This window comes from Pinus tabuliformis, chromosome 2_1 (genome assembly GCF_031772625.1).
Source record: "Pinus tabuliformis cultivar Carrire ecotype Pingquan chromosome 2_1, CPIR1, whole genome shotgun sequence".
Lineage (NCBI taxonomy): Eukaryota > Viridiplantae > Streptophyta > Pinopsida > Pinales > Pinaceae > Pinus > Pinus tabuliformis.
In genome coordinates this window covers 618,829,088-618,851,684 of record NC_142299.1, presented here as the reverse complement: position 1 = coordinate 618,851,684, position 22,597 = coordinate 618,829,088, and the positions used below count along the sequence as shown (strand labels likewise).

Below are 22,597 nucleotides of genomic sequence, written 5' to 3'. Positions count from 1 at the left end.
CTGATCATGCAACATGGCCTTGGCCGCTCCAACAATACTGCGGTTCTTCCTCTCAGCCACCCCATTCTGCTGAGGGTTATGGTGTGCTATCTACTCTCTACTGTTAGTTTTTGTAGCATCAAAGGTGTTCTAGTCTCAAAATTTTGTGGAGGGGCTAAAACACATGAGTTCTCCATAACCTTGAAATTTTTGATGGAAATTCCACCTAAAAGTGTCTCAATTAGATTATTAGCCTATTTTTAATTATTTCCTACGTCTAATGTTAGGAAAATGGGTTAATTAATCAAAATTAATTGAGGTAAGGTGTGAATCATGTAGAAACTCACACGGATCGACTCTGATATGATCTTGGCCCTTAATTAAGTTTTAATCTTGGCCGTTGGAGGTCTAATAGAAGATTATAAGAAGAAGTTGATGGGTAGATGGAGAACACATTTGTGGAGTTCGATTTCCTTGGAGAGTTTGCTTTTTCTAGAGAGTCAGCAGTTTCCAGAAGAGTTTGAGGTTCAAATGGAAGCAGAGACAGTGAGTGGCAAGGACAGTGAGCCAGGGAAAGTTTTCCAGATCCGGTGAAGTGCATTGTAGAGAGGTAGAAAGAGCCACAGTGAGGTTGACGTAGGTGTTGCGCAGAAGCCTCTAGAGGCAATTTACTTTTGCTGGAGAGAAGTTGGATTTCAGTTCCAGAGGTCGGAAAAGTGTTCCAGAAAGATGGAGAGACAATTTCTCAGCCAGTGGTAGACAAGACGACTACATGAGCAGTTGATTTAGGTAGAGTTTGGAAGGAACTGCGTAAGGGTGATGCAGACCTGCGCAAAGGCTGTTTGGACGACTCACTTAGAGCTGCAGTCAGAGCTCAGATTGCTAGTGGGGTTGAGGAAAATTCCTCACAATATTTTTGCCAGTAATTTCTCTATAGGATTGCCAATTTTCGGCAATTTTCAATATTTGGAGTAATAAATAAATTGTTAAATTAATTAACAATTAGAAGAATATTTTGCAGTTGTTGCAATATAAATTTAGTAGGGAAATTTTCACTTGGTATCAGAGTGTGATTGCTCAGATGGGGAAGCTCAGAGGTGGAAGAAGAAAATTTTGCTGTTCCAAGGGAGCAACAGGCCAAAATTTTTAGGGGCTGCGCAGTGCCTAGCCAGACAATACAAATTGCTAGGCAAGGGTTCGATTTTTCCTGTTGTATTCGTAGGAAAATTCGATTTGTCCATAAAAGCAATTCTAGCAGGCAGAGGGAGCAACAACAACTTAGATTTTTGCTAAGCAGATATTTTCGTTTGGACACAGAGGGTTTTGCAGCAGATTCCTAGAGCAAAATCCGTGTTGGGTGGAAAGAGAAATAACACACACAGAGAGAAAATTTCTCTCAAGGGATCTTGAGTTTTAGAGATCTAAATTTTCCAGTTACAGATTGGTAGTAGCCGTGAGCAATTTTTCTCACTCCAGCAGGCAGTGCGAATAGTATATCTAGCAGCCGAGCAGAGGGAGATTTTAGACCAAATTCGTGATGGCCACAATTGGGCTTGGAGATCAGGATAGGTTGGAGGGAGCCTCCAACTATGTCATCTGGAAGGCCAAAATGTCCTTCCTATTAGATGAGTATGGCCTGAAGACCTTTGTAGATAATGTGGTGGCAACACCCTAGGATGTCGATAAGCTCAAGGAGTACAAAAAAGAGATGGCGAAGGCGAAGCAAATGATCTTGGATGGAGTTTGAGATCATATAGTCTCACTGTTCACATATATCCGGCAAGAATACTGCCAAGGAGATGTGGCATGGTCTTTCCCAGCTATATCAGAGTTCTTCTGAGCAACGTAATATGTTTCTCTGGGAGAAGCTGAGAAGCGTTAGGATGAAGAAGGGTGAAGGCATAGATCCCTTCCTCACCAAGTTTCAAGGGGTTAGAGATCAGCTTGCAGTCTTTGGGGAGGTACCCCGACCCATAGATCTTGTACGATTGGCACTGAACAATGTCTTAGAGGATTGGCAAGTGTTTGTCCAAAGTATCTTTGGTAGAGACACATTGCCTGGATGGGATAGGATGTGGTTTGATCTACAACAGGGGGAGTTGAGGTGGGATCTAGTAAAGAGCACCATCAATGGAAGCAGTAGCAAGGCTGTGAAAGGTGAGAAGGAAGAGGAGAATGTGGCCCTTGCATCAAAGGGTTCCAGTCAGGGACAGGGGGAAAAGAAGAAGGATTTGTTAAAGGTCAAGTGCTTAAGGTGTGGCAAGCTTGGCCACTAGAGTACGTGTTGAATTTCCACGAACTTGGTTCTAGGTTAGTCTTAAATCATTGACGCTACCAAACCAAGAATCTCAAACATACACTACTTTGCACAGCTGAAATATAAAGCAGTAGATCACATATGCACAAATATACACACTTTTTAACAAAATTGTACAATCACCAATCTTCGTTATATTAAACCAAATCTAAATAATACAACAACCTATGGTATACAAGATACAATGACAAATGTTATTGCAACTTCTATGTCGTATCTTGTCCTGCTGGTCCTTCGCTCCCATACTACTCACTAGGTGCCACCTAACACTGCTGCAAGTCACTTCTGTAGCATGTACACGGGCTGATCCAATCTACTCTCTAGGTAGGACTAATTCCCGAGCTCCAAACTGCCAGGCTAGTAGTCACCTTTGTCCATCAAGGCGCTGCACTTCGACACCAAACTTCACCCAATCTTCAGCTTCTCTTCGTTACTTCAAGATAACTCGTCTAGGGCCACTTTGGGCTATGAACACGCTGCCCTCCACTAGACCAATGATGCCCAATACTACGCTGCTGATTCTGCTCCTAGGATGGACTCTTCACCACCAGGAAGGTCCTCCACATGGCACCAATAGGGTACTCCAATAGATGATCCAAAACTAATACAAAAACATGGATCCAACACATATACAAAGCTGCTGCAATACTGTTGTATTGTTGTACCTGGTTAGGGCAAGTGCATGCTGCAACAACCCTTCATAAACCCACGAAACAACCTCCAAATAACTGTGGCCTAGTCAAGGTAAGGTGCTTCCTCTATGTGCTGCTGTTCTGGGCATATGACAACCCTTCAAGCCTCCACACAGCCTTGTTTTGGAGTGGCTAGGCTTGCGGCCTACCACAGGTCTCTGCAGCACCATAACAACCCTTCAAAACAATCATCCTTTACCTCTTTCTGCCCACAAATAGTCTGCAAACAACCCCTTGAAGCTTTGGCCCTCTAGCAAGGGTACTAGGCCCTCCTTCCAACTCTTGGATCCCTGAACCAGGCCTAAATTGGCCTCTCCTCCTTCGCTATCCTGCCTTTCTTATTTGCATCCCAAAACAGAGATATTCCCCTCTCTTCTACGAGCTTCTCTCTTGTGTGTGTTGCACAAATGGATGACTAAAGGAATGCTCTCCACCTTCTATTTATACACTAAATGAAGGGCTTCACGAATTGATGAAGAGACATGTCTTTTGGACGAATTCACTTCAAGCCTACATGACTTGACTGTCCATAATTGTTTGTCAACTTCAAAAATTCATAACTTTGTTTCTAGAGCTCTGATTTGAGTGATCTTTGGAGTGTTGGAATTGACACGCCAAGCCCTATTACCTCAAATTTTCTCATGCTCAAATTCGTCATGGTTTTTGCCCAAATTCGTCATGGTTTTTGCTCAAATCCTGATGGGTGCAAAACCCCTACCTTGGGTTCCAAGCCCACAAGTGACCCTTGTGGTGTTTTGCCCTCCATTTGCCCTCCAAACCCTGAACCCTAGGGCTTGGAGTACCTCCAAAGCTACACAAATCAACACTCCCTCTTAGCGAGGGAGGTACTTCTAAGACTAGGAAGTAACCCATCATCATCGTCACTGCTCGCAACAGTTGCCCAACAACTGGCGCTCACAATCGCAACAATCCCTGTTCGATGAACTACGCCTTTCTCGGAAGTGTCGCCGTCACTGGAAGCATCTTCCTTCTTCTTCTTCTCCTGTATCGCTTTCCAATCTCTCCATGATTCCTTTTTGGTGGTTGTAGGAGCACCCTTGCTCCCCACTGACCATGCGCTCTTCTTGGGTTGCAAAGTCTCTCTCTGAACCTGCAAGCTCACTTCGAGTCTCTAGAACTTGTAATTTCTTCTCTAGAAAGTGTACCTTCTTCTCGAGAACTTGTACCTTCTCCTCTGAAGCTTGTACCTGCACTTGCTCCTGCTTCTCTGGAACCTGCACCTGCTCCACCTGCTTTTTTCCATGATCCACAGGCTTTCCCATCAACCTGTAGAGACCATGCTCTCTAATTCCGAGTACAATCCCATCGGACTTAGAGCCTCTGGGCCTAAGTCTTGCCTTCCCATCCCGGAACAAGACCTCAAACCCCTTCCTCTCGATCATCGAGACAAAAATTATGCTATATCTAAGTCTTGGTACAAACAGTACATCCTGGACTTGCATCACACGCCTTGCCTCTATCCTGAATGGCACAACTCCCAATCCTAGGATCTCCAACTGACTCTTGTCGCCCAACACCATGTGCAACTTCGAGTCCCATTCAGCTAGAGTCTCAAAAACCTCCTGTGACCCTGTCACATGCTTCGTTGCACCACTGGCCACGTACCATCCATCCTCATTGATAGTACCCTGTGAGATATGAAAAATCATAGCAAAGTCCTCTTCCAATCTCTTGGTGAGATCATCTATCTCAGCTGAAGTGGCAACACCGACAACTTGCTTTCCTTTCTTCTTCTCGTCATCTCCCTTCTTCTTCATCGGACATCTCGACGAAAAATGACCCATCTCGCCATAGTTGAAACACTTGACTTTACTCAAGTCCTTCTTTTGCTTACCCTTCATTCGTGCTGCAAGTGCCATGTCATCATCGAAAGACTTCTTCTTTGGATGAAGATCCTTGTCTCGCAACTCTTCCTGAATGAAGTCATCCCACAACCTATCCCAGTCTGGCAGCTTCTCCCTGGCAACGATCCCTTTGATGAAGGGCTTCCATTCCTCGGTGAACCCTTTCAAGGCAATCCTTACCATATCTCCATCTGAGATAGTCACACCGATGGCAACAAGCTCATCTTTGACTTGAGACAATCTCGTCAGATATGAGGTCACGCTTTCACCCTTTATCATCTTGGTGGACTTCAACTTATCCTCCAATACCAGTACCCAGTTCTCGTTCTTATTCTAGAACAAATTCTAAAGAGCCATCCACATCTCATGTGCATTGTTCTTCCCGGACAAATGAGGTATTAAGGCATCCTTCACACCATCTAGGATGATCAATCTCACGCTCACATCCAAACCTTCATATATTTACAGGTCCTTAGGGTTGGTTGGCTTCTTGATCTCTTTCTTGGCGAACTCCTAGATCTTGTTGACTTGCAAGACCAACTTGATCCTTTCCTTCCAAGGAGTATAGTTGGACAACCCCTCCAACCTGTCCTCATACCAGAGACCTGCTTGCAACTTGGACATTGTAGATGCTCTGATACCATGTTGAATTTCCACGACCTTGGGTCTAGGTTAGAGTCTTAAAATCACTGACGCTACCAAACCAAGAATCTCAACCATAAACTACTTTGCACAACGGAAATGTAAAACAGTTAGTCACATATGCATAAATATACATAATTTTTAACAAAAATTGTACAATATTGTATAATCACCAATTTTCGTTATATTAAACCAAATTTGAATAATACAACAGTCTATGGTATACAAGATACAATGACAAATGTCGTTGTAGCTTCTATGTCGTATCTTGTCCTGCTGGTCCTTCGCTCCCGTACTGCTCACTAGCTGCCCCTTAGTCCTTCAAAGGACAACACATCGAGACTCCAGGAGGGCTACCACCTAACACTGTTGCAAGTCACTTCTGTAGCATGTACACGGGCTGATCCAATCTGCTCTCTGGGTAGGCCTAATTCTTCAGCATCAAACTTCACCCAATCTTCAGCTCGTCTAGGGCTACTTTGGGCTATCAACACGCGACCCTCCACCAGACCATTTATGCTCAATACTACGTTGTTGATTTTTCTCCTAGGATGGACTCTTCACCACCACGGAAGGTCCTCCACATGGCACCAAAAGTTTGCTCCAATAGATGATCCAAAACTGATCCAAAAATGCGAATCCAACACACATACAATATTGTTGCAATATTTCTATACTGTTGTCCCTGGTTAGGGCAAGAGCATGTTGCAACAACCCTTCATAAACCCACAAAACAACCTCCAAATAACTGAGACCTAGTCAAGGTAAGGTGCTGCCTCTACGTGTTTTTGTTCTGGGCATATGACAACCCTTCAAGCCTCCACGCAACCCTGTTTTGGAATGGTTGGCCTACCACAGGTCTCTGCAGCACCCTAACAACCCTCCAAAACAGTCATCCTTTACCTCTTTCTGCCCACAAACAGTTCGCAAACAACCCTTTGAAGCTTCGGCTCTCCAGCAAGGGTAATCGGCCCTCCTTCTAGCTCTCGGATCCCTGAACTAGGCCTAAATTGGCCCTCTCCTTCTTCGTTGTCTTGCCTTTGCTAACTACGTCCCAAAACAATGATATTCCCCTCTCTTCTACGAGCTTCACTCTTGTGTGTGTTGCACAAATGGATGACTAAATGAATGCTCTCCACCTTCTATTTATACACTAAATGAAGGGCTCCACGAATTGATGAAGAGACATGTCCCTTGGACGAATTCACTTCAAGCCTACATGACTTGACGGTCCATAATTATTTGTCAACTTCAAAAATTCATAACTTCGTTTCTAGAGCTCCGATTTGAGTGATCTTTGGAGTGTTGGAATCGGCATGCCAAGCTCTATCACCTCAAATTTTCTCATGCTCAAATTCTTCATGGTTTTGGCCCAAATCCTGATGGGTGCAAAACCCCTACCTTGGGTTCCAAGCCCACAAGTGACCCTTGTGGTTCTTTGCCCTCCAAACCCTGAACCCTAGGGCTTGGAGTACCTCTCAAATTCGTCATGGTTTTGGCCCTAATCCTGATGGGTGCAAAACCCCTACCTTGGGTTCCAAGCCCACAAGTGACCTTGTGGTTCTTTGCCCTCCAAACCCTGAACCCTAGGGCTTGGAGTACCTCCCAAGCTACTACACAAATCAACAGTACGCAATATCTTCTCAGGAAGAAGGACAAGCAAGAGAAGCAGGACTAGGCAATATTGTCCACAGAGATAGATAAATTGTCCTCTGGGCTGGAGGGGAAGGTTTTGCCATGTTCACAGCTATACCTCCAGGAGTGAGGTGCGATGACATGGAGTTGTAGAGAAAGACTCTTCCAAGAGATCAAAGTAGAGACTGAGTTTCTCTCTAGAAGGCCTAAAAACCGAGATTCTCTAGGGAAGTTGTGAAGGTGCTCTATAAGAGATAGAGACCGAGTTTCTCTAGAAGGAAAGGCAAAGGAAGGAAGAGTTAGAACTTAGAACATCAAGGTGGGTGACAAGGTTCTTGGGAGGATACTATAGTCAAGGGTCCGTGACATGGTCTTGGTACTTATCAATTGAAGATCTAGAAGAAGAAGTTTATCGGGTTTTCCTTTCAAGAGGTGAGAGGTTTTGGCCCTGGCTGGAGAAGCTTATATACTGTGTCACTTGTCTTTATTTATTTTGATAATTGCCTTGATGAAGAGAACACACTAATAAGATAACAAAGAAAGCTTCATAAGCTAAAAGGTAAAAACATATCACAAGGAATTATCAAGCAGAGATATTGTTAATATAGATTTCTCAACATGGTATCAAAGCTAAGGCGCTGAAAACAAGCAGGGGCAGTCAAAGCAAGTTGACATACATGGATATCATCATGCCTCTCTAAGGCATCTCAAATAAAAGATACTAAAGGAATGGCATCAAAGAGACACTCAAGGATCGAGTTTCAAGAAAAGCACCAAAGCAAGTCAAAGGTTATCTAAGAAAAAGATCAAAATCTACATTGAAGGATAAAACCCTAGATCAAAGAAGCAGTCTACAACAACAAAAGTTTTTGGATCCTCTAGTCCTCATCAAGTTGTCTACAAGGCAAGATAGATCACAAGACTTTAAAGATGAAGATCACATCATCTTGGAGAAAGTTGAAACCCTAGAAGCATTTTTGATCTACACTACAAGAGAAGTCGAAGTATATTGAAGGCAAGAAGGCATTGTCATCATTTTCAAGGTTATAAAGCAAGCAAGGATCCTCTCCTTGTCCTTGAAGAAGTTCATCCAAAGAAGCAACAAATCATTCTCATCAAAAGGAGCAACCTTCTCTATTGAAGAAAGACTTTTTCATTTGGAAGAAGATCATCCAAGAGGGAGCTCTAATACATCTTCTTCAACCATCATCAAAGTGATCAAGGTGAAGATTTCATCTTCACTTGTCAAGTAAGTATCTTTCATTCTTTAATCAATTTGGTAAAATGACTTCGTGTTTGCAAGGAGATCTATAAGTTGGATGGGTCATCGAAATTCCTTGCATGAAAAAGGAGGATAGACATAGTCCTCTAAGAAGGTGAAGTCATTGAACATATTAAAAGGTCTCCTCTGAATTCATGGAAAGGGATTCTTATGAAAGATCCCCTCATATAGCAATATTGGAGACATCAAAGAGATGTATATGATAAACTTGTAAGAATACTCTCTAAAGATGCGGGAAAGAAGGTCACATGACTTAGATTTGATCTACACAAAAAGTAAAGGTATCAAAGGATGAAGGATATCTTCATAAGATCTCATCTACAAGATCTAGGAAAGAAGATAATCATCATTGATCTATAATGCACTAACTAATAATCAAGGTAACAAATATCCATGGGATAAGAAAGTTACCTCATTCAACAACTTGTGGTTTCTATGCAAGATAGAAGAAGACAAGTTGAGGGCAAAAGTGTTGAAGGATCAAATAAAAGGATTCAGACACTTTGTCGAAAGGAAAGAAGAACATAGCTAAGATTCAATGCTATACAAGAAAGATTGTCCTTAGCTTAAGAAGGACAATAACAAGAAGGATAGAGAAGAAGTCCATTTCATCAAAGAAGTGGAGGAAGTTGAAAGAAGGAAGTCCAAGGAAGAGAAGCATTAGAAGCAAGAGCTCGTGACATCACCATAGGGAAACATGAAGGACCACTGGAACAAAATCTATGGTAGTCAACTTTGAAGGATATAGCTCTTGGTGACCTCATTGGAAGATCAAAGGAAGAATTCATCCAGGACAAGTCTCATCATACATCAATTTAAAAGGGAAACATCTGTTGAATAAGGATATGCGAGATGGAATCCTCATTGGAGGATTCACCAATCTAGAAAGGAAGCAAGTGTTTCATCAAGAACTCCAACTTGTGGAGTTCATGGGATGATGGTATGATGACATGAGAGATGAAGCAGATCAAGGGGTTGAAGATCTTTTCAATCAAGGAAGCTGCTAAAAGAAGCCTAGATGACCTAAAGGTAAATAAGGTATGCTTGTATTTAATGTTATAAAGTCATGTCGTATGGTTGCAGGTAACAAGGATCACTACTTCTATTTTGAGAAGCATGATCAAAATCTCCTCCTATGAAAGAATGTCGGAAGGCATGAATCACACTAGATGAAATCAACATAATATGTCCTCATATGAAGTATGAGGTGGTTGACTATGATTGAAGAACTCTGATTAGAAGCCCTTGGGAATGAAGTGTGTGAAAAGATAGGAAGAAATCATGATAATATGCAATGAAGAAAGAAGGCATTCAACATCTGAAGTCCAAGAAGATTTGACTAGAAGATCTCCCGGAAGAATGTGAAGACTCTGATGGAAGTCGGAAAAAGATAGACCCTTGACATTGAATATTTGTGGGAAATGTGTCAATTTACATATAGGATGTTGATACTTACAGGAAGATGTCATGGTGAAAGATCATCACAAAGTTAATTCTAATTTGAAGTGTTCATTGATTATTTTTGAACTAACATTTGGTTGGGTTTATGTGGGATTGTCAAAGGGAAGATCTGTGAATGACTTCCAAGCAGACCATATAGAAGGATGTAATGTCCTTCTGAGAAATATGGCATGAAAGCAGAATGACATGAAGCAAAGCCAGATGGAAAATCTGATAGATCACTTTCTGATGAGTTGAGGACATGATTGACTCATGAACAAAAGTGATGAATGATTTGTGCCCTATATATATAGAAGTTCCCAAAAGGTTGAAGACTCCTTAAAAGAAATTCATGACATCAAAGAAAGGAGTTCTTCATACAGCTGATTGTTGCTATAGGTCCCTGGTCAAGAGGGAGCATGAGAAGAAGTTTCTTACTTGGAAGAAACTCGGAAATTCCTAAGTCGAAAGCTTAGGTACATTCCTCTGTGATAGGAATGAGTACATTCCTTTAATGGAATAAAACCTCCTGGTATAAGAAGGAGCGATAGACATGTTGTTCTGTGCTTCACCTGAGAAGACAAAATGGAGGATTGTGTAATCATTTGGCATCCAATGCTCTTGTGGGATGAGATAGGGAATCCCATGAAAGAGTAGTCGTGGAGGACCGATATTCTTTTAGGGACTGGGGAGTCCAAGAAAAGAATAGTCCTTATGGAGCATATCCTGAGAGAACTCGAGTGGGGTATGTTTTGAGAGAGACAATGATGAGTATGTCTATAAATCATTGGTCTCGCCATCATCTTTCTCTGATCTAGTGGAGAGATAGAGTTCTTAGTGAAGGCCTTGGTATATAAATGCTGGTTGGTATGATGTTATACAAATGAGTTACAAATCCGAATTCTTCTTATGAGAGATTCTTCAGATTGAGAAAGTCCAAGGTACCATTATGAATGCCTCCCTAGTTAAGAAGGAGTGTTGAAAAATGTAACTAGGTTCAGTCTTCATAATGACATGTAATTATGATTTTATGTAAAGAGATGCAAATAGAAAAATGTAATTATTATGTTGACTTGCTTCATGGGTTTCATGAGCAAGGGGTTTTTGTTTTTGAGTCAAGACTCCCATTGAGAGTCTTTAGGGTCTATTCATCTAGACATAAAAGAGTCATTGTCATGTAAATGAAGTCATGTTACACTTTGTAATAGGTCAATATTGTCTATGTAAAGTATCATCCAAGAACTTGTCACCAAACCCCTTCAAAGTTCAAGCCGACCTACAAACTATGAAGAAACTGCAACTTGAAGTCAGCCTCAACTACAACAATCAAGTCGGCCTAAAGGGCAGCGAAGAAGGGTATATATAGCCCTATTCGGCCTCATTTGGAGACACACAATTCAAACAAGCATTCGATCTAATCTTGACTAGAAAAGTGCGAAGAAGAAGGCAAAAGAAAGTCGAAGAGAGGGCTAAAAAGGAGAGCGAAGAAGGAGCAACAAAAGAGAAGTGTGAAGTTTCTTCTGGGACATTATCTTTTGGGTATAGTGAAGTTTCTTCTAGGCAGTGCGAAGTTAGAGCAGTGAAATTCTTTTGGGGTAGCAAGAGAAAGACTCTTCTAAGAGATCAAAGTAGAGACCGAGTTTCTCTCTAGAAGACCTAGAGACCGAGATTCTCTAGGGAAGTTGTGAAGGTGTAGTATAAGAGATAGAGACCGAGTTTCTCTAGAAGGAAAGGCAAAGGAAGGAAGAGGCAGAACATCAAGGTGGGTGACAAGGTTCTTGGGAGGATACTATAGTCAAGGGTTCGTGTCATGGTCTTGGTACTTATCAATTGAAGATCTAGAAGAAGAATTTTATCGGGTTTTCCTCTCAAGAGGTGAGAGGTTTTGGCCCTGGCTGGAGAAGCCTATATACTGTGTCACTTGTCTTTATTTATTTTGATAATTGTCTTGATGAAGAGAACACACTAATAAGATAACAAAGAAAGGTTCATAAGCTAAAAGGTAAAAACATATCACAAGCAATTATCAAGCAGAGAAATTGTTAATATTGCATGCCCTAGATTTCTCAACAGAATCATCTATAAACTCACATGGATCGGCTCTGATATGATCTTGGCCCTTGATTAAGTTTTAATCTTGGCTGTTGGAGGTCCAACAAAAGATTATAAGAAGAAGTTGATGGGTAGATAGAGAACACACTTGTGGTGTTCGATTTCCTTGGAGAGTTCGATTTTTCCAGAGAGGCAACATTCGCCGAAAGAGTTCGAGCTTCAAAAGGAAGCAGAGACAGCGAGGTGTAGGGACAATGAGCCGGAGGAAGTTTTCCAGACCTAGTGAAGTGCATAGAGAGACAAAAAGAGCCACAGTGAGGCTTACGCAGGGGCTGTGCAGAAGCCTCTAGAGGCAATTCGATTTTACTAGAGAGAAGCTGGATTTCAGTTCCAAAGGTCGGGAAAGTGTTCCAGAAGGCCAAAGAGATAGTTTCTTAGCTAGTGGTAGACATGATGGTTACAAGAGAAGCTGATTCAGGTAGAGCGTGAAAGGAATTGTGCAAGGGTGATGCAAGCCTGCGCAAAGGCTGTTTGGATGGCTTACTTGGGGTTGCAGTCAGAGCCTGGATTGCTAGTCAGGGTGAGGAAAATTCCTCACAATATTCTTTCCATTAATTTCTTTGTAGGATTGCTAATTTTCTGCATCCATATTGTACTCAAAATTTCTCACTGCTGCATAATAATAAAAACCTTGAGCTGCCGCACCAGTTTTACCAAGTTGGGTTTCTCCGGGGGCATTTGTCCAAAAATAACTGTGTTAATTTTGTGTGTGCATGCTAGCATATTTATTAGTTTCTAGCACTATTATTTTCCGCAGTTTTATTTGTGAAGGTTGCATTGTGATTTATTCAGTATTTTTCGTAGCAAATAAATTGTTAAATTAATTAACATTTAGAAGAATAATTTCCAGTTGCTGCAATAGAATTTCGGTAGTGAAATTTTCACATCTCCTAATGCCCTCCTTCGCACACATCTCCTTGAATCTCCACCATTTTGACTCCTCACTGCCTTGATCTTCTTCCCAGTCTGGTTTTCTACCAAGGCCTTAAACTCCATGAACTTGGTTAAGACCTCATCTTTCTTCTTCATGAAAAATATCCAAGTTTTTTGAGAAAAATCATCAATTAAAGTAACATAATACCTGTGTCTCATAATAGACGGGGAAGAGAAGGGTCTACATACATCTGAATGCAAAAGCTCCAAAATCCCTTTGGCTTTGATGTCTCGGCCTTGAAAAGAAGTCTTGGTATACTTGCCAAGTGTGCACCCCTTGCACACATCATGCTGATCAAAACTGCATGCTGGTAATCTTGTGGTGATCTGCTGAAGAATCTTCAATGCCCCATGATGCAAGTGTCCCATGCGCTTGTGCCAAAGTTCCCAAATATCTCTACTCTACTCACCACCTGCCTTGCTGCTCAATGTTGTGCATGTCTCAACTTGCAACCTGTAAAGGTTTTTCACACTCACACCTATCTTCTTCACTGTTCCAGAAGCTAAGTGTTTGAGGTATGCCTTACCTCCGCTGAAGATGACATTATATCCCTTGTCCTCAAGGGTAGCTACTTAAACAATGTTTTGTTCAGTCCTGGAACATAGACGACATCTCTAAGATGGAGAGGGCTCCCAGACTCCCTCTCAAAGATGACAGTACAAACTCCCCTAGATCATCTGCTAGCTCGATTTGAAACTGCATGTCCTTCTCCTTCAACTGGCTGAAATACTCCCTATTCCCGGTCATGTGGAATGATGCTCCTGAGTCAATATACCATACACTGCTGTCTGCTGAGCTTGCCATGCAAGCAATCAATAAGAAATCTTTTTCAAACTGGGCAGAAAATGCATTTACCTCTGCTGATGCAGCTACATGATCCTTATTGGACCTCTTCTTCCACTTAGGACACTTAGTGGCATAGTGTCCAAACTCATGGCAATGGAAGCACTTGATCTTGCTTAGATCCTTCTTCTTGCCATTCTGACTCGACTCGGCCACTCTTTGGCTGTCCTTGCCCTTGGCCTTGCTACTCTTGCTTGCTAGGGCAAAGTTCTTTTCGTCCTCTGTCATCATCGATCTACCATCTTTGGTCCTTCTTCGGATCTCTTCCTGAACGCAGTTAGTCCATAGCCTTTCCCAGCTGGGAAAATTTTCTTTGCCACTTACTGCATCGTGGAAACCATATTGAGACTTGTGAAGTCCTAGTAAGGCAAAATTGACAAGGTCATGCTCAGGTACAGTGACACCCACACCACCTAGCTCATCTCAAACCTGAGTGAACTTTGTAAGATATGTGACGATGGGCTCTCTTGGTCTCATCCAGATACTCCTTAGCTTCTCCTTAAGAGCAAGCTTCCTAGTATCACTGGAACTTTGATATAGATCTAAAATAGCTTTGAACATCTCAAAGGCTGACTTCTTCTCATGGATATGAGGAACTATATGATCTTTCACCCCTTCTAAATTAATCCTCCTGTTCTTGGCATCATTCTTAGTATGCCGGGCCAACTGTTGGGGATCTTGAGGTGGCGGTATAGCGTTCTTGACAAACTCTCCTCCCCCATTATCCTCCAATACTATCATGATCCTCCCTTTCCAAGAGACAAAGTTAGAGGTTCCCTCTAAACAGTGGTCAGCTCTCAGTCCTTGGTATGCCATCCTCCCTGTCCAAGGAACTGCTCTTTACAAATCGGATCTTTGTTTTTCAAATACGTGATCACTGTGTGCTGGTCTTTATGCTGTTCCTTGCTCTGATACCATGTAGATTTTCCTTGAAATCCTGCAACTGCTTGAATGAACAAATCTGAAACTAATTCATTGCACCAAGACACGGGATTTCTCTACAATGAATAAGCAGTGGAAATAAAAGAATACACAGAGATAAAGAAACACAGTCACACACAATCCAACACAAAATTTTTCTAGGGAACCCAACTGGGAAAACCCTCTGCTAGCTGTAGAATTTTATTGACAGAATTGAGCAATATAGAATTCATTACAAGGCAATCTGTTTCACTAGAGAACAAGCTTGTTCTCACTGCTAATACTTAGCTGAAACCTGCATGCAAGAAACCGACCTCTGCTTCCTATTTCCTTGCGCTGTTCAGGCTCCTATTTCATAGTGCTGTTCAGGCTCCTATTATTTAGGAATTAATTCCTAAATATCAGCACACTTCTGCAAGGAAATTATCTCCATCACAAGCTGCATATAGGTCTCTCCTTGTACGCTCTTCCTAGCAACCAGCTTTCACACACAACTCGTTTTCAAACAATAGTGTACAATGATGTGCCTTCGTCCTCCTTATAAGCTTTTCGATCATGCTAAATCTGGCAAGTTAAATTTGGAATATGAGTTGAGTTCGACTTGCTAACTAAGTTGAATTGACTCTTCAACTCGTCCTGCCTCAAATAGAACTTGAAGCTCTCTAACTCGTCCCTTTCCAAATATAACTCACACTTGGAGACAAACAGAACTGAGCCTCCAACTCCTGCACATGAGTTAACTGCTTCATGACTCGTCCTAATTTCTAGGAACTCGTGCATGCTAAGGAAGACTGAGCGAGGTCTTTCTTGACAGTGGCACAAGTCAAGAAGACCTTTCTCACTACTATTTTCAACTGTGGATAATAGTGAGTGTAGTTCTAGATTAGTGTCACTGAAATCTAGTTTGAGGAGCAAAATTAAATTTTCATAGTTAAATGTAGATATGAAGCAAAGATGATCAATGCAGACAAAGACAAATGTTGACGAAACCATTATATGAACCATCTATATAATTGTGGGTGATGTCACCTACAGCTGAAGGTAATGTATCTAACCAGCAAAGGGTAAAAGATTGAGTGCACTCTAATGTGAATGTAGTGGATATAGTGAGTATAGTTCTAGATTAGTGTCACTGAATTCTAGTTTGAGGAGGAGCAAAGTGAAATTTTCAGAGTTAGATGTAGATATGAAGCAAGATGATTAATGCAGAGACAAAATTGAAGGCATTGCATGATTTAGCCACAGAATCATTAAAGGGGAGTGCTAGAGACAAGGGCTATTTATATAGGCATATTTGAACAAAGAAAATGTATAAAATAGGTGTTATCATTTATGAGGCGAGGATGGATGTTTCATAGAAGTTATTGATGAGTCATCATGAATATTCTTCAGTTACAAAATAATATTCTGAATCCTGATACAGTTTTTTAGGTTACAAATGATATAGGGGCATGGTCTTGAGTTTTATAAGTGCTATGTGTCAAATTAAAAGAGTCACAAAACAGTTATAAATACATGTGAAAGTAATGGGGAAATGGGTGAGTGGAGGTATCCATTTGATTTGTGTTCTGTTGGCCACCATTCTTTTACTGGAATATATCTGTTCTTTCTAGCTCTCATCTCCCTGATTTTGTTTCAGTATGTTGTATTATATGCTTGGAATGTGTTAAGTTAGACTCAGCGAGATATGATGCACCATTAAAGTTCAGATTCCCAATTGTCCTGCATCTAGGCCTTGATCATTCACAGAGGGGACTCAATCCATGTAATACTGAGGCAAGGCACATTGATCCAGCCTTTCATATGGAAAATAATGCTCATCAATATTAATGAAAATTGGGTCAGGTCCAAACTTTAGACTCGTTACCTTGCTGTATACTTTTGGAACAACTTGCAGGATCATTCAGCTCCATGTTCCTCCTCTCTGCCTTCAACATCACTGCTATGGCTGGATGAGTGTGGGCCATAAAAATCTTGCCACTCGACAGGTGAGAATCTGGCTGCCTGGCGTTCTGAGGACAACAGGAGTAAATCATAAATGGCAGAGGGACATAGATCAAATGAGGATTCAATGCAAAATCATGCATGCAGACCTAACCCTAGTTCCTTCCTGCTTTGTTGACTCCCTCTATTCCATTTCAATGGGTCAGGACTCTCAAGAAAAAGATTTGGAATATAAAACAAAGCATGTTTGATTTTAATGAATGCCAATTTTTTTGTATATAATTAATAATAATTTTATCACAGCTCTCGACTGTCCCACACCATCTCCCGCAATTCTGGATGATGATAATGAATATGGTCTCACTTGATGTATCTCTGCAGTGAGTTTCTGTTATATTTGAGCTTTAGGACTCAGGAGACACAACATGCCTGAGATCTACAAATGGTGTCAGTAGAGAGATTTATCACCTTGGCAGTTTTACAATTGTAAAATAAATTCAAACACAGAAGATTGATATTCCCATTCAAATTTAGTGTTAGTTTTTGTAAAAGCACCTAAGTATTCTGGTGATTTCCTGTTAAGGGTATTTTATTTTTATTTTTTATGATCTCTTTTATTGCTTTGTTCCTATGGTTATTTATTAAAAGTAAGGACTTCAGTTATCATGAAATGCAGCTATATGTTTACACTTCACTTTTTACATCCTGATTTAATTCTGTTGCAACTTGCAATACAGACAGGGTGTCAACAATTTATTTTCAGTTATGCTGGATTCCTTGGCGTCTTTTGGTAGTAGAGCTTGACTGATAGAGTATATATAGGCAGCTCCCAATGTTTCTCAGTAATGGCTTGTTATTCTTTTTTTTTGGGTGGTTAATCTCTGCTTAATTAATTTCCCGGATAAACCGACCAGGCACTTCCTCTCATTTCAAGGATAGTAACCAGGGTAAACAGGATTCTTTAGAAGCTCGAAACTGTCATGTCACTTACAGAAATAGAAATTGGGCGGGGAGGTCAACACTCCATGACACAACAACTCTAGGTTAGACACAATTGACAGTGGCTAGGCAGATAATGGGCTATTATGACTTATAGGCAATAGCTTCTGTGAATTATCTTGAAATCAAATTAGAATCACTGATGTTTACATGTGTACTCGATGTCCAACCTAATTCGAAAGGACCAATGGGCATTGGATGCTTGTAGTTTTGGTCACAGTCACATATCCTTTTACTCGAATCATTGTATGTATATTATTGCAAAGGATAATGGTTATTTTAAATTCCTCATGTTGGTTTTTCCTTCATAAGCTTAGTTTGTTTGAATTGGAGATATTTCAAGCTCTTTTTACAGTATTTATTTTTATTTTTTAAATTTCTGCAAAATACACATCCTGGGGAATCCCACCAGGCACTTACCCCCTTCTGAGGATGGTACCTGGGGTAAACTGGATTCTTCATGGCTTAAGATTGACTCAACATTATTCTCATTAAGAACTCAACATGTCACCTGCAGGAATTGATCCTGGGTGGAGAGGATAGCATTCCTAAAAATGCCCCAGGCTAGACACAATTGACATCCTCTTTGCAGTGTATTTCAAGTCATTGATCTTTTAACCTCCTATGCATTGACTGATTTTCCAGTGGTGTTTTTTTTTTTTGTGTGTGTGCTTTGGTGATTCTTGTTTATGCCATGTATTATGGAATTAAAATGTATTTGCTACTTAATTACTCTTTTTGTAAGAGTACAGGATCTAGAGGTTAGTTTTGTTAGTTCTATACAGCAGCTGTGCCTTTTGTTTCAATCAGATGTGTTCACTTTTGTTTTTGGAGCTATGCAAGGAACTGATTAATTATTTCGATTCAAAATCTTCTAGGAGAATGTTGCGTTTGGATGCAACTCTGACGCTTCTAGAGGCTAAGCTGAAGAGTGTAGATTGTTGTCAAGGAGTTGCAGGTCCTTCCTCCCTGCATGCACCACCAGATTTTCAATCTTCTGAAAGTGTACCACAGGCAGCAAATGGTGCTGAAGAACCCTCAAGGTTGGTCTACAGTGAAATTAATGTGCCTCTGTTATATTTTCTTGTACCTAATATTTTGTCATAACACTCTCCAAAGGGGAAGATGTTACTTTCACATTTTTCTCTTCTTTTTCCATCCCTTTGTTATCATGGTAGGCCAGGAATATTCAGAGTAGAGCTCTACAAATATTTTGTCTGTTATTCTTTACTGTGCTTCGTTCTTGGTCAATTTGAATTTAAAGTCACGAATAATGATTAAGCTCCTTTCTCTAAGGTCTGTTATTTGATTTGTTCTCCGATAGGAGATCCAGGATTTCTGACCCTGTATAATAACAGTTAACTTTCTCCTTTTGCAGTGAATCCATCCGGACTCCACCAGAAAGTTGTAAAACCTCAGAGCCAGAAAAGAACTCAACAATTTCACCTCCAAATCCTGAGCAAAACTTGCAAATGGTTGTTTGAATACTCCTTTATAATTTAGTTTCTTGTTTGCACGTGATCTTTTAGGCATTCTGTTATCCTGTTCAATGTCTTGTCAGTGCAATTCTTCAAGTGTTTCTGTAATTTTATCTTAAAAAATGGGTTGCAGCAAATGCCAATATTTTTTCCTTGTGATAATGTCTGGAAAACCACACAAGTATGCAGACAATAAATGGGAGCCAATATAAGAGTAAGAATGATATACTTGATTCACGTTCAATATGGTTTGGATGTCATACATACGAGGAAGACAATGTCCTGTACCAAAATTCCCCACAACTACTCTGTTGATTAAACTTCAATATAATCTAACCCAATCTAACTTTATTTAAGAAAAAGGACTAACTTACCTTAAGTTGCTTTATTACAATGTGTTATGTGACTTCAAATCACATGACCATTAATACCTTAACTCTAGCAAGCCCCCTTAATGGTCATATCGAGAACAAAATTTTGTTTCAGAATGAAAATTAATCTTGACCAAATCTATCAAAGATGTCTACAACCTGCCTCTCAAATGCACTCCAAAAATTGGATTTTGATGTTGTCATCAAATGAGCAGAAATTCTAATCACGTGACTTGTGACTATTGAGAATTATAGCTTGGTTAGGAATTCCTGCACATGTTTGTTATGAACATGCAAGTAGTTTGAGATATTTTCAAAAAGTATGTTCAAAAAGTAATTCTATTTGTAGTTCATTTCAGTAAAGCAAAGTGAAAGTCTTATATTTAACTGTCGAGTCTAAAATTTTATCTCACGTATGATTTAGACTAGGAGAAATTTTAAAATAGATTCTTTGCGAAAACTATAAAGACAATGCAAGGTAGACGCTTTCAACACACACACACTTGAGCAATTGAGCAAACTATATATATAGAGAGTGTAGGCAGCGAGGGAAGAGGCATTCCTGGGTAGCACACAGTTTGAGGCGGTACTCAGTACAGTTGTACAAGAAGATCCATACAGACTGTACAGCCTGTCCTGCAGGTCATATAACAGTTTTCTGCTGGCTGTTTTTGGTATCCATGCAGTGCTGTTTTTTGGGCAGTCTGTGGAGGTTTTCTTGTAAATATTTTCAAAAGAATGAAAAGTTGATTTTAAATAGTAAGTACCTGTGTATGTGTGAAATTAATTTTAGGCTTCCACTAAATTAATTCTTAGCTATTGTGTGATCAATGTGATGGTTTGAAATTTAATTTCAGCTTAAAATGAATTCAACAATCTATTTGTTTGATTGAAATCATAAGGACATTAGTTGCCTAGGGCTTGAAATTCTAACATGGTATCAGAGTTTGATATTTGATTGACATTATTAGGGATTTGCTTTAGTAAATCTATTGCAGGGAAGAAGGACCAACAATAAGAGAATTTCAAAGTTTTTATTCTTATTCTTATTATTATTATTTTTGTATTTGAGAGTTTGTGCAATAGATCTTAGAGAAGGCAGTAGCAGGCCTCCAGTTTGAGGACAGATTGGATGGCACCTTAAACTTTGTGGCATGGAAAGTGAGGGTTACACTCTTACTAAAAGAGCATTATCTCTGGGATATTGTCAAGGATGCTGTGACTTCGGCTACAGATTCGTAGGACTTGGCAGCTTACAGCAAAATGGAAGTAAGGCCAAGCGAATGATCTTGGATGCCATAAAGGATCACTGGATCTCTGATGTATCCAAGAAGAATATGACGAAGGAGATGTTTGGTGCCCTAGTTAGTGTTTATAAAGTCAGAATATAAACAGGAGGATGATTGCGGAACAAACTTTGATCCATAGAGATGAATGGATCGGGCACAATAACGAAGTACCTTATGAAGATCGCACAGATTGGTGATCAGTTTGCAGTAGTCAGGGTGAAGGTTTCAGATTCAGATCTAGTGAACATGGTATTGAAATGCTTCCTAGCATCATGGGAATGATTTCTCAAAGATATTTGCAAGTGTGAAAACTTTCTTGACTTTGAGGGGCTTTGGTATAATTGTATCCAAGAGGAGACTCGGATGGAGTCAAGGGCCAACAAGAAGGGTGGTGATGACCTAGCTCTATTTGGTTAGTCAAATAAGGGTAGAGTTTAAGGGCCTAGCAAGGGTAAAGGAAAGAGTGAAAAGTCAACTTCATAGCAAGGAAAGAAGGATTTAGTAAAATCAAGTGCTTCTTTTGTCATAAGCATGGCCATTATGCGTCAGTGTCTAGAGAAGAAGAAGGGTAAAATGAAGTAGTAACACAAATAGGTAGTAGTCTCTACAAAAACTAAGATGAGCAAGTTTGCTTCCAAGTTTGATAATGATTTCTCGGTGACATTGTACCTTTTTACTAGCATGACTACGAGGGATGCATCTTATGTGGACAATGGGGCATCTCGACATAGGACATTAGCCTGGAAATTATTTTCTAGTTTGAAGAATTAGGACTGGAAGTATAGTTTGAGTTTGGTGATGATGCCAAGTACCTAGTAGTAGGAGTTGGTAAAATTCCCTTTCAGCTCAAGTCGGGTAATTCTTTAGATTTTGACCATGTCTTGTTTGTTCTAGGTCCCAGGAAGAATTTACTTTCAGTTTCAGTCATGGATATAAGGGCTTTGGAATAAATTTGAAGAACCATCAAGTCTTCATTAGGTCGAAGGGTTCTCTCTTAGATACAACCATAGTCATTGCATCTGTTGAACTTTAAGGATATAATTCAAACTTCAACGCATTTAATCATTAACTGCACAAATTTGATAACAAAAATCATTTTTATATGCAATAGTTACTTTGGAAATATGCTTACAATATATAGTTGCTGCATTGTTGATTGTGCAGTACACTGTTGGATGATTTTCACTACGAAGATGCCTCTACACACTAGTTTGTGTGCATATCTGGGTCACAAATCAGGGTGTTGAGTGAGGTGGGAGAGTTTGTGTGGTGGATGGGGGTTGGGGCCCCTAAGGTCAACCTATATCAAATTGATGGGGATGCAAACTGATTGCGCCAAACGAAATGGTTGGTATCAAATGTCTTTGTAGGAGAGCTTAGGGTTTGATGATTGATTTGTAATTTTAATTATATATTAATGTAAGTCAAGTTTGTTGTTGTTGTCATTGTTGATTTTTTTAACCCGAACTGAAAATATATTTATATTTCATAAAATCTGTGTTGGGGGGCACAACTATACAACCTTTACAAATATTTTCTGTTGGTCCATATTGATCAACATTGTACTATTGTAGTAAGAAGCAAAATTCTAAACCATGATCCGAAACTATGCCCTACGGTAGGCACAGGTGCGTTACAATGTTCTAAAAATTCTAGGTTGTAGATCCTCCAGAAAAGACCAACTAAAAACTGACACTTACAAAACATGGTTTGTAGGCAGGCTTAAGGAACTAGGGTTAAGCTTAGAACCCCATCCACTTTAAGGTTTCCTTTTGCTAGATGGACCCCCTCATTCATGAGGAGGTCCACCTTCTTGTTGTTGTATCTATGGACATGAATAAATGATTTGGAGTG

General features: G+C 40.2%; 1 protein-coding gene across 1 annotated transcript in view; it reads left to right on the top strand.

The window, feature by feature from the left end:
- LOC149202037 (uncharacterized) overlaps window positions 1-22,597 on the top strand; it is a 94,976-nt gene that overhangs the window by 17,103 nt on the left and 55,276 nt on the right. Inside the window, exons 4-5 of the mRNA XM_089403074.1 lie at window positions 18,484-18,648; window positions 18,984-19,080. Coding sequence (XP_089259200.1) covers window positions 18,484-18,648; window positions 18,984-19,080 — 262 coding nt within the window. The remainder of the gene's footprint in view (window positions 1-18,483; window positions 18,649-18,983; window positions 19,081-22,597) is intronic.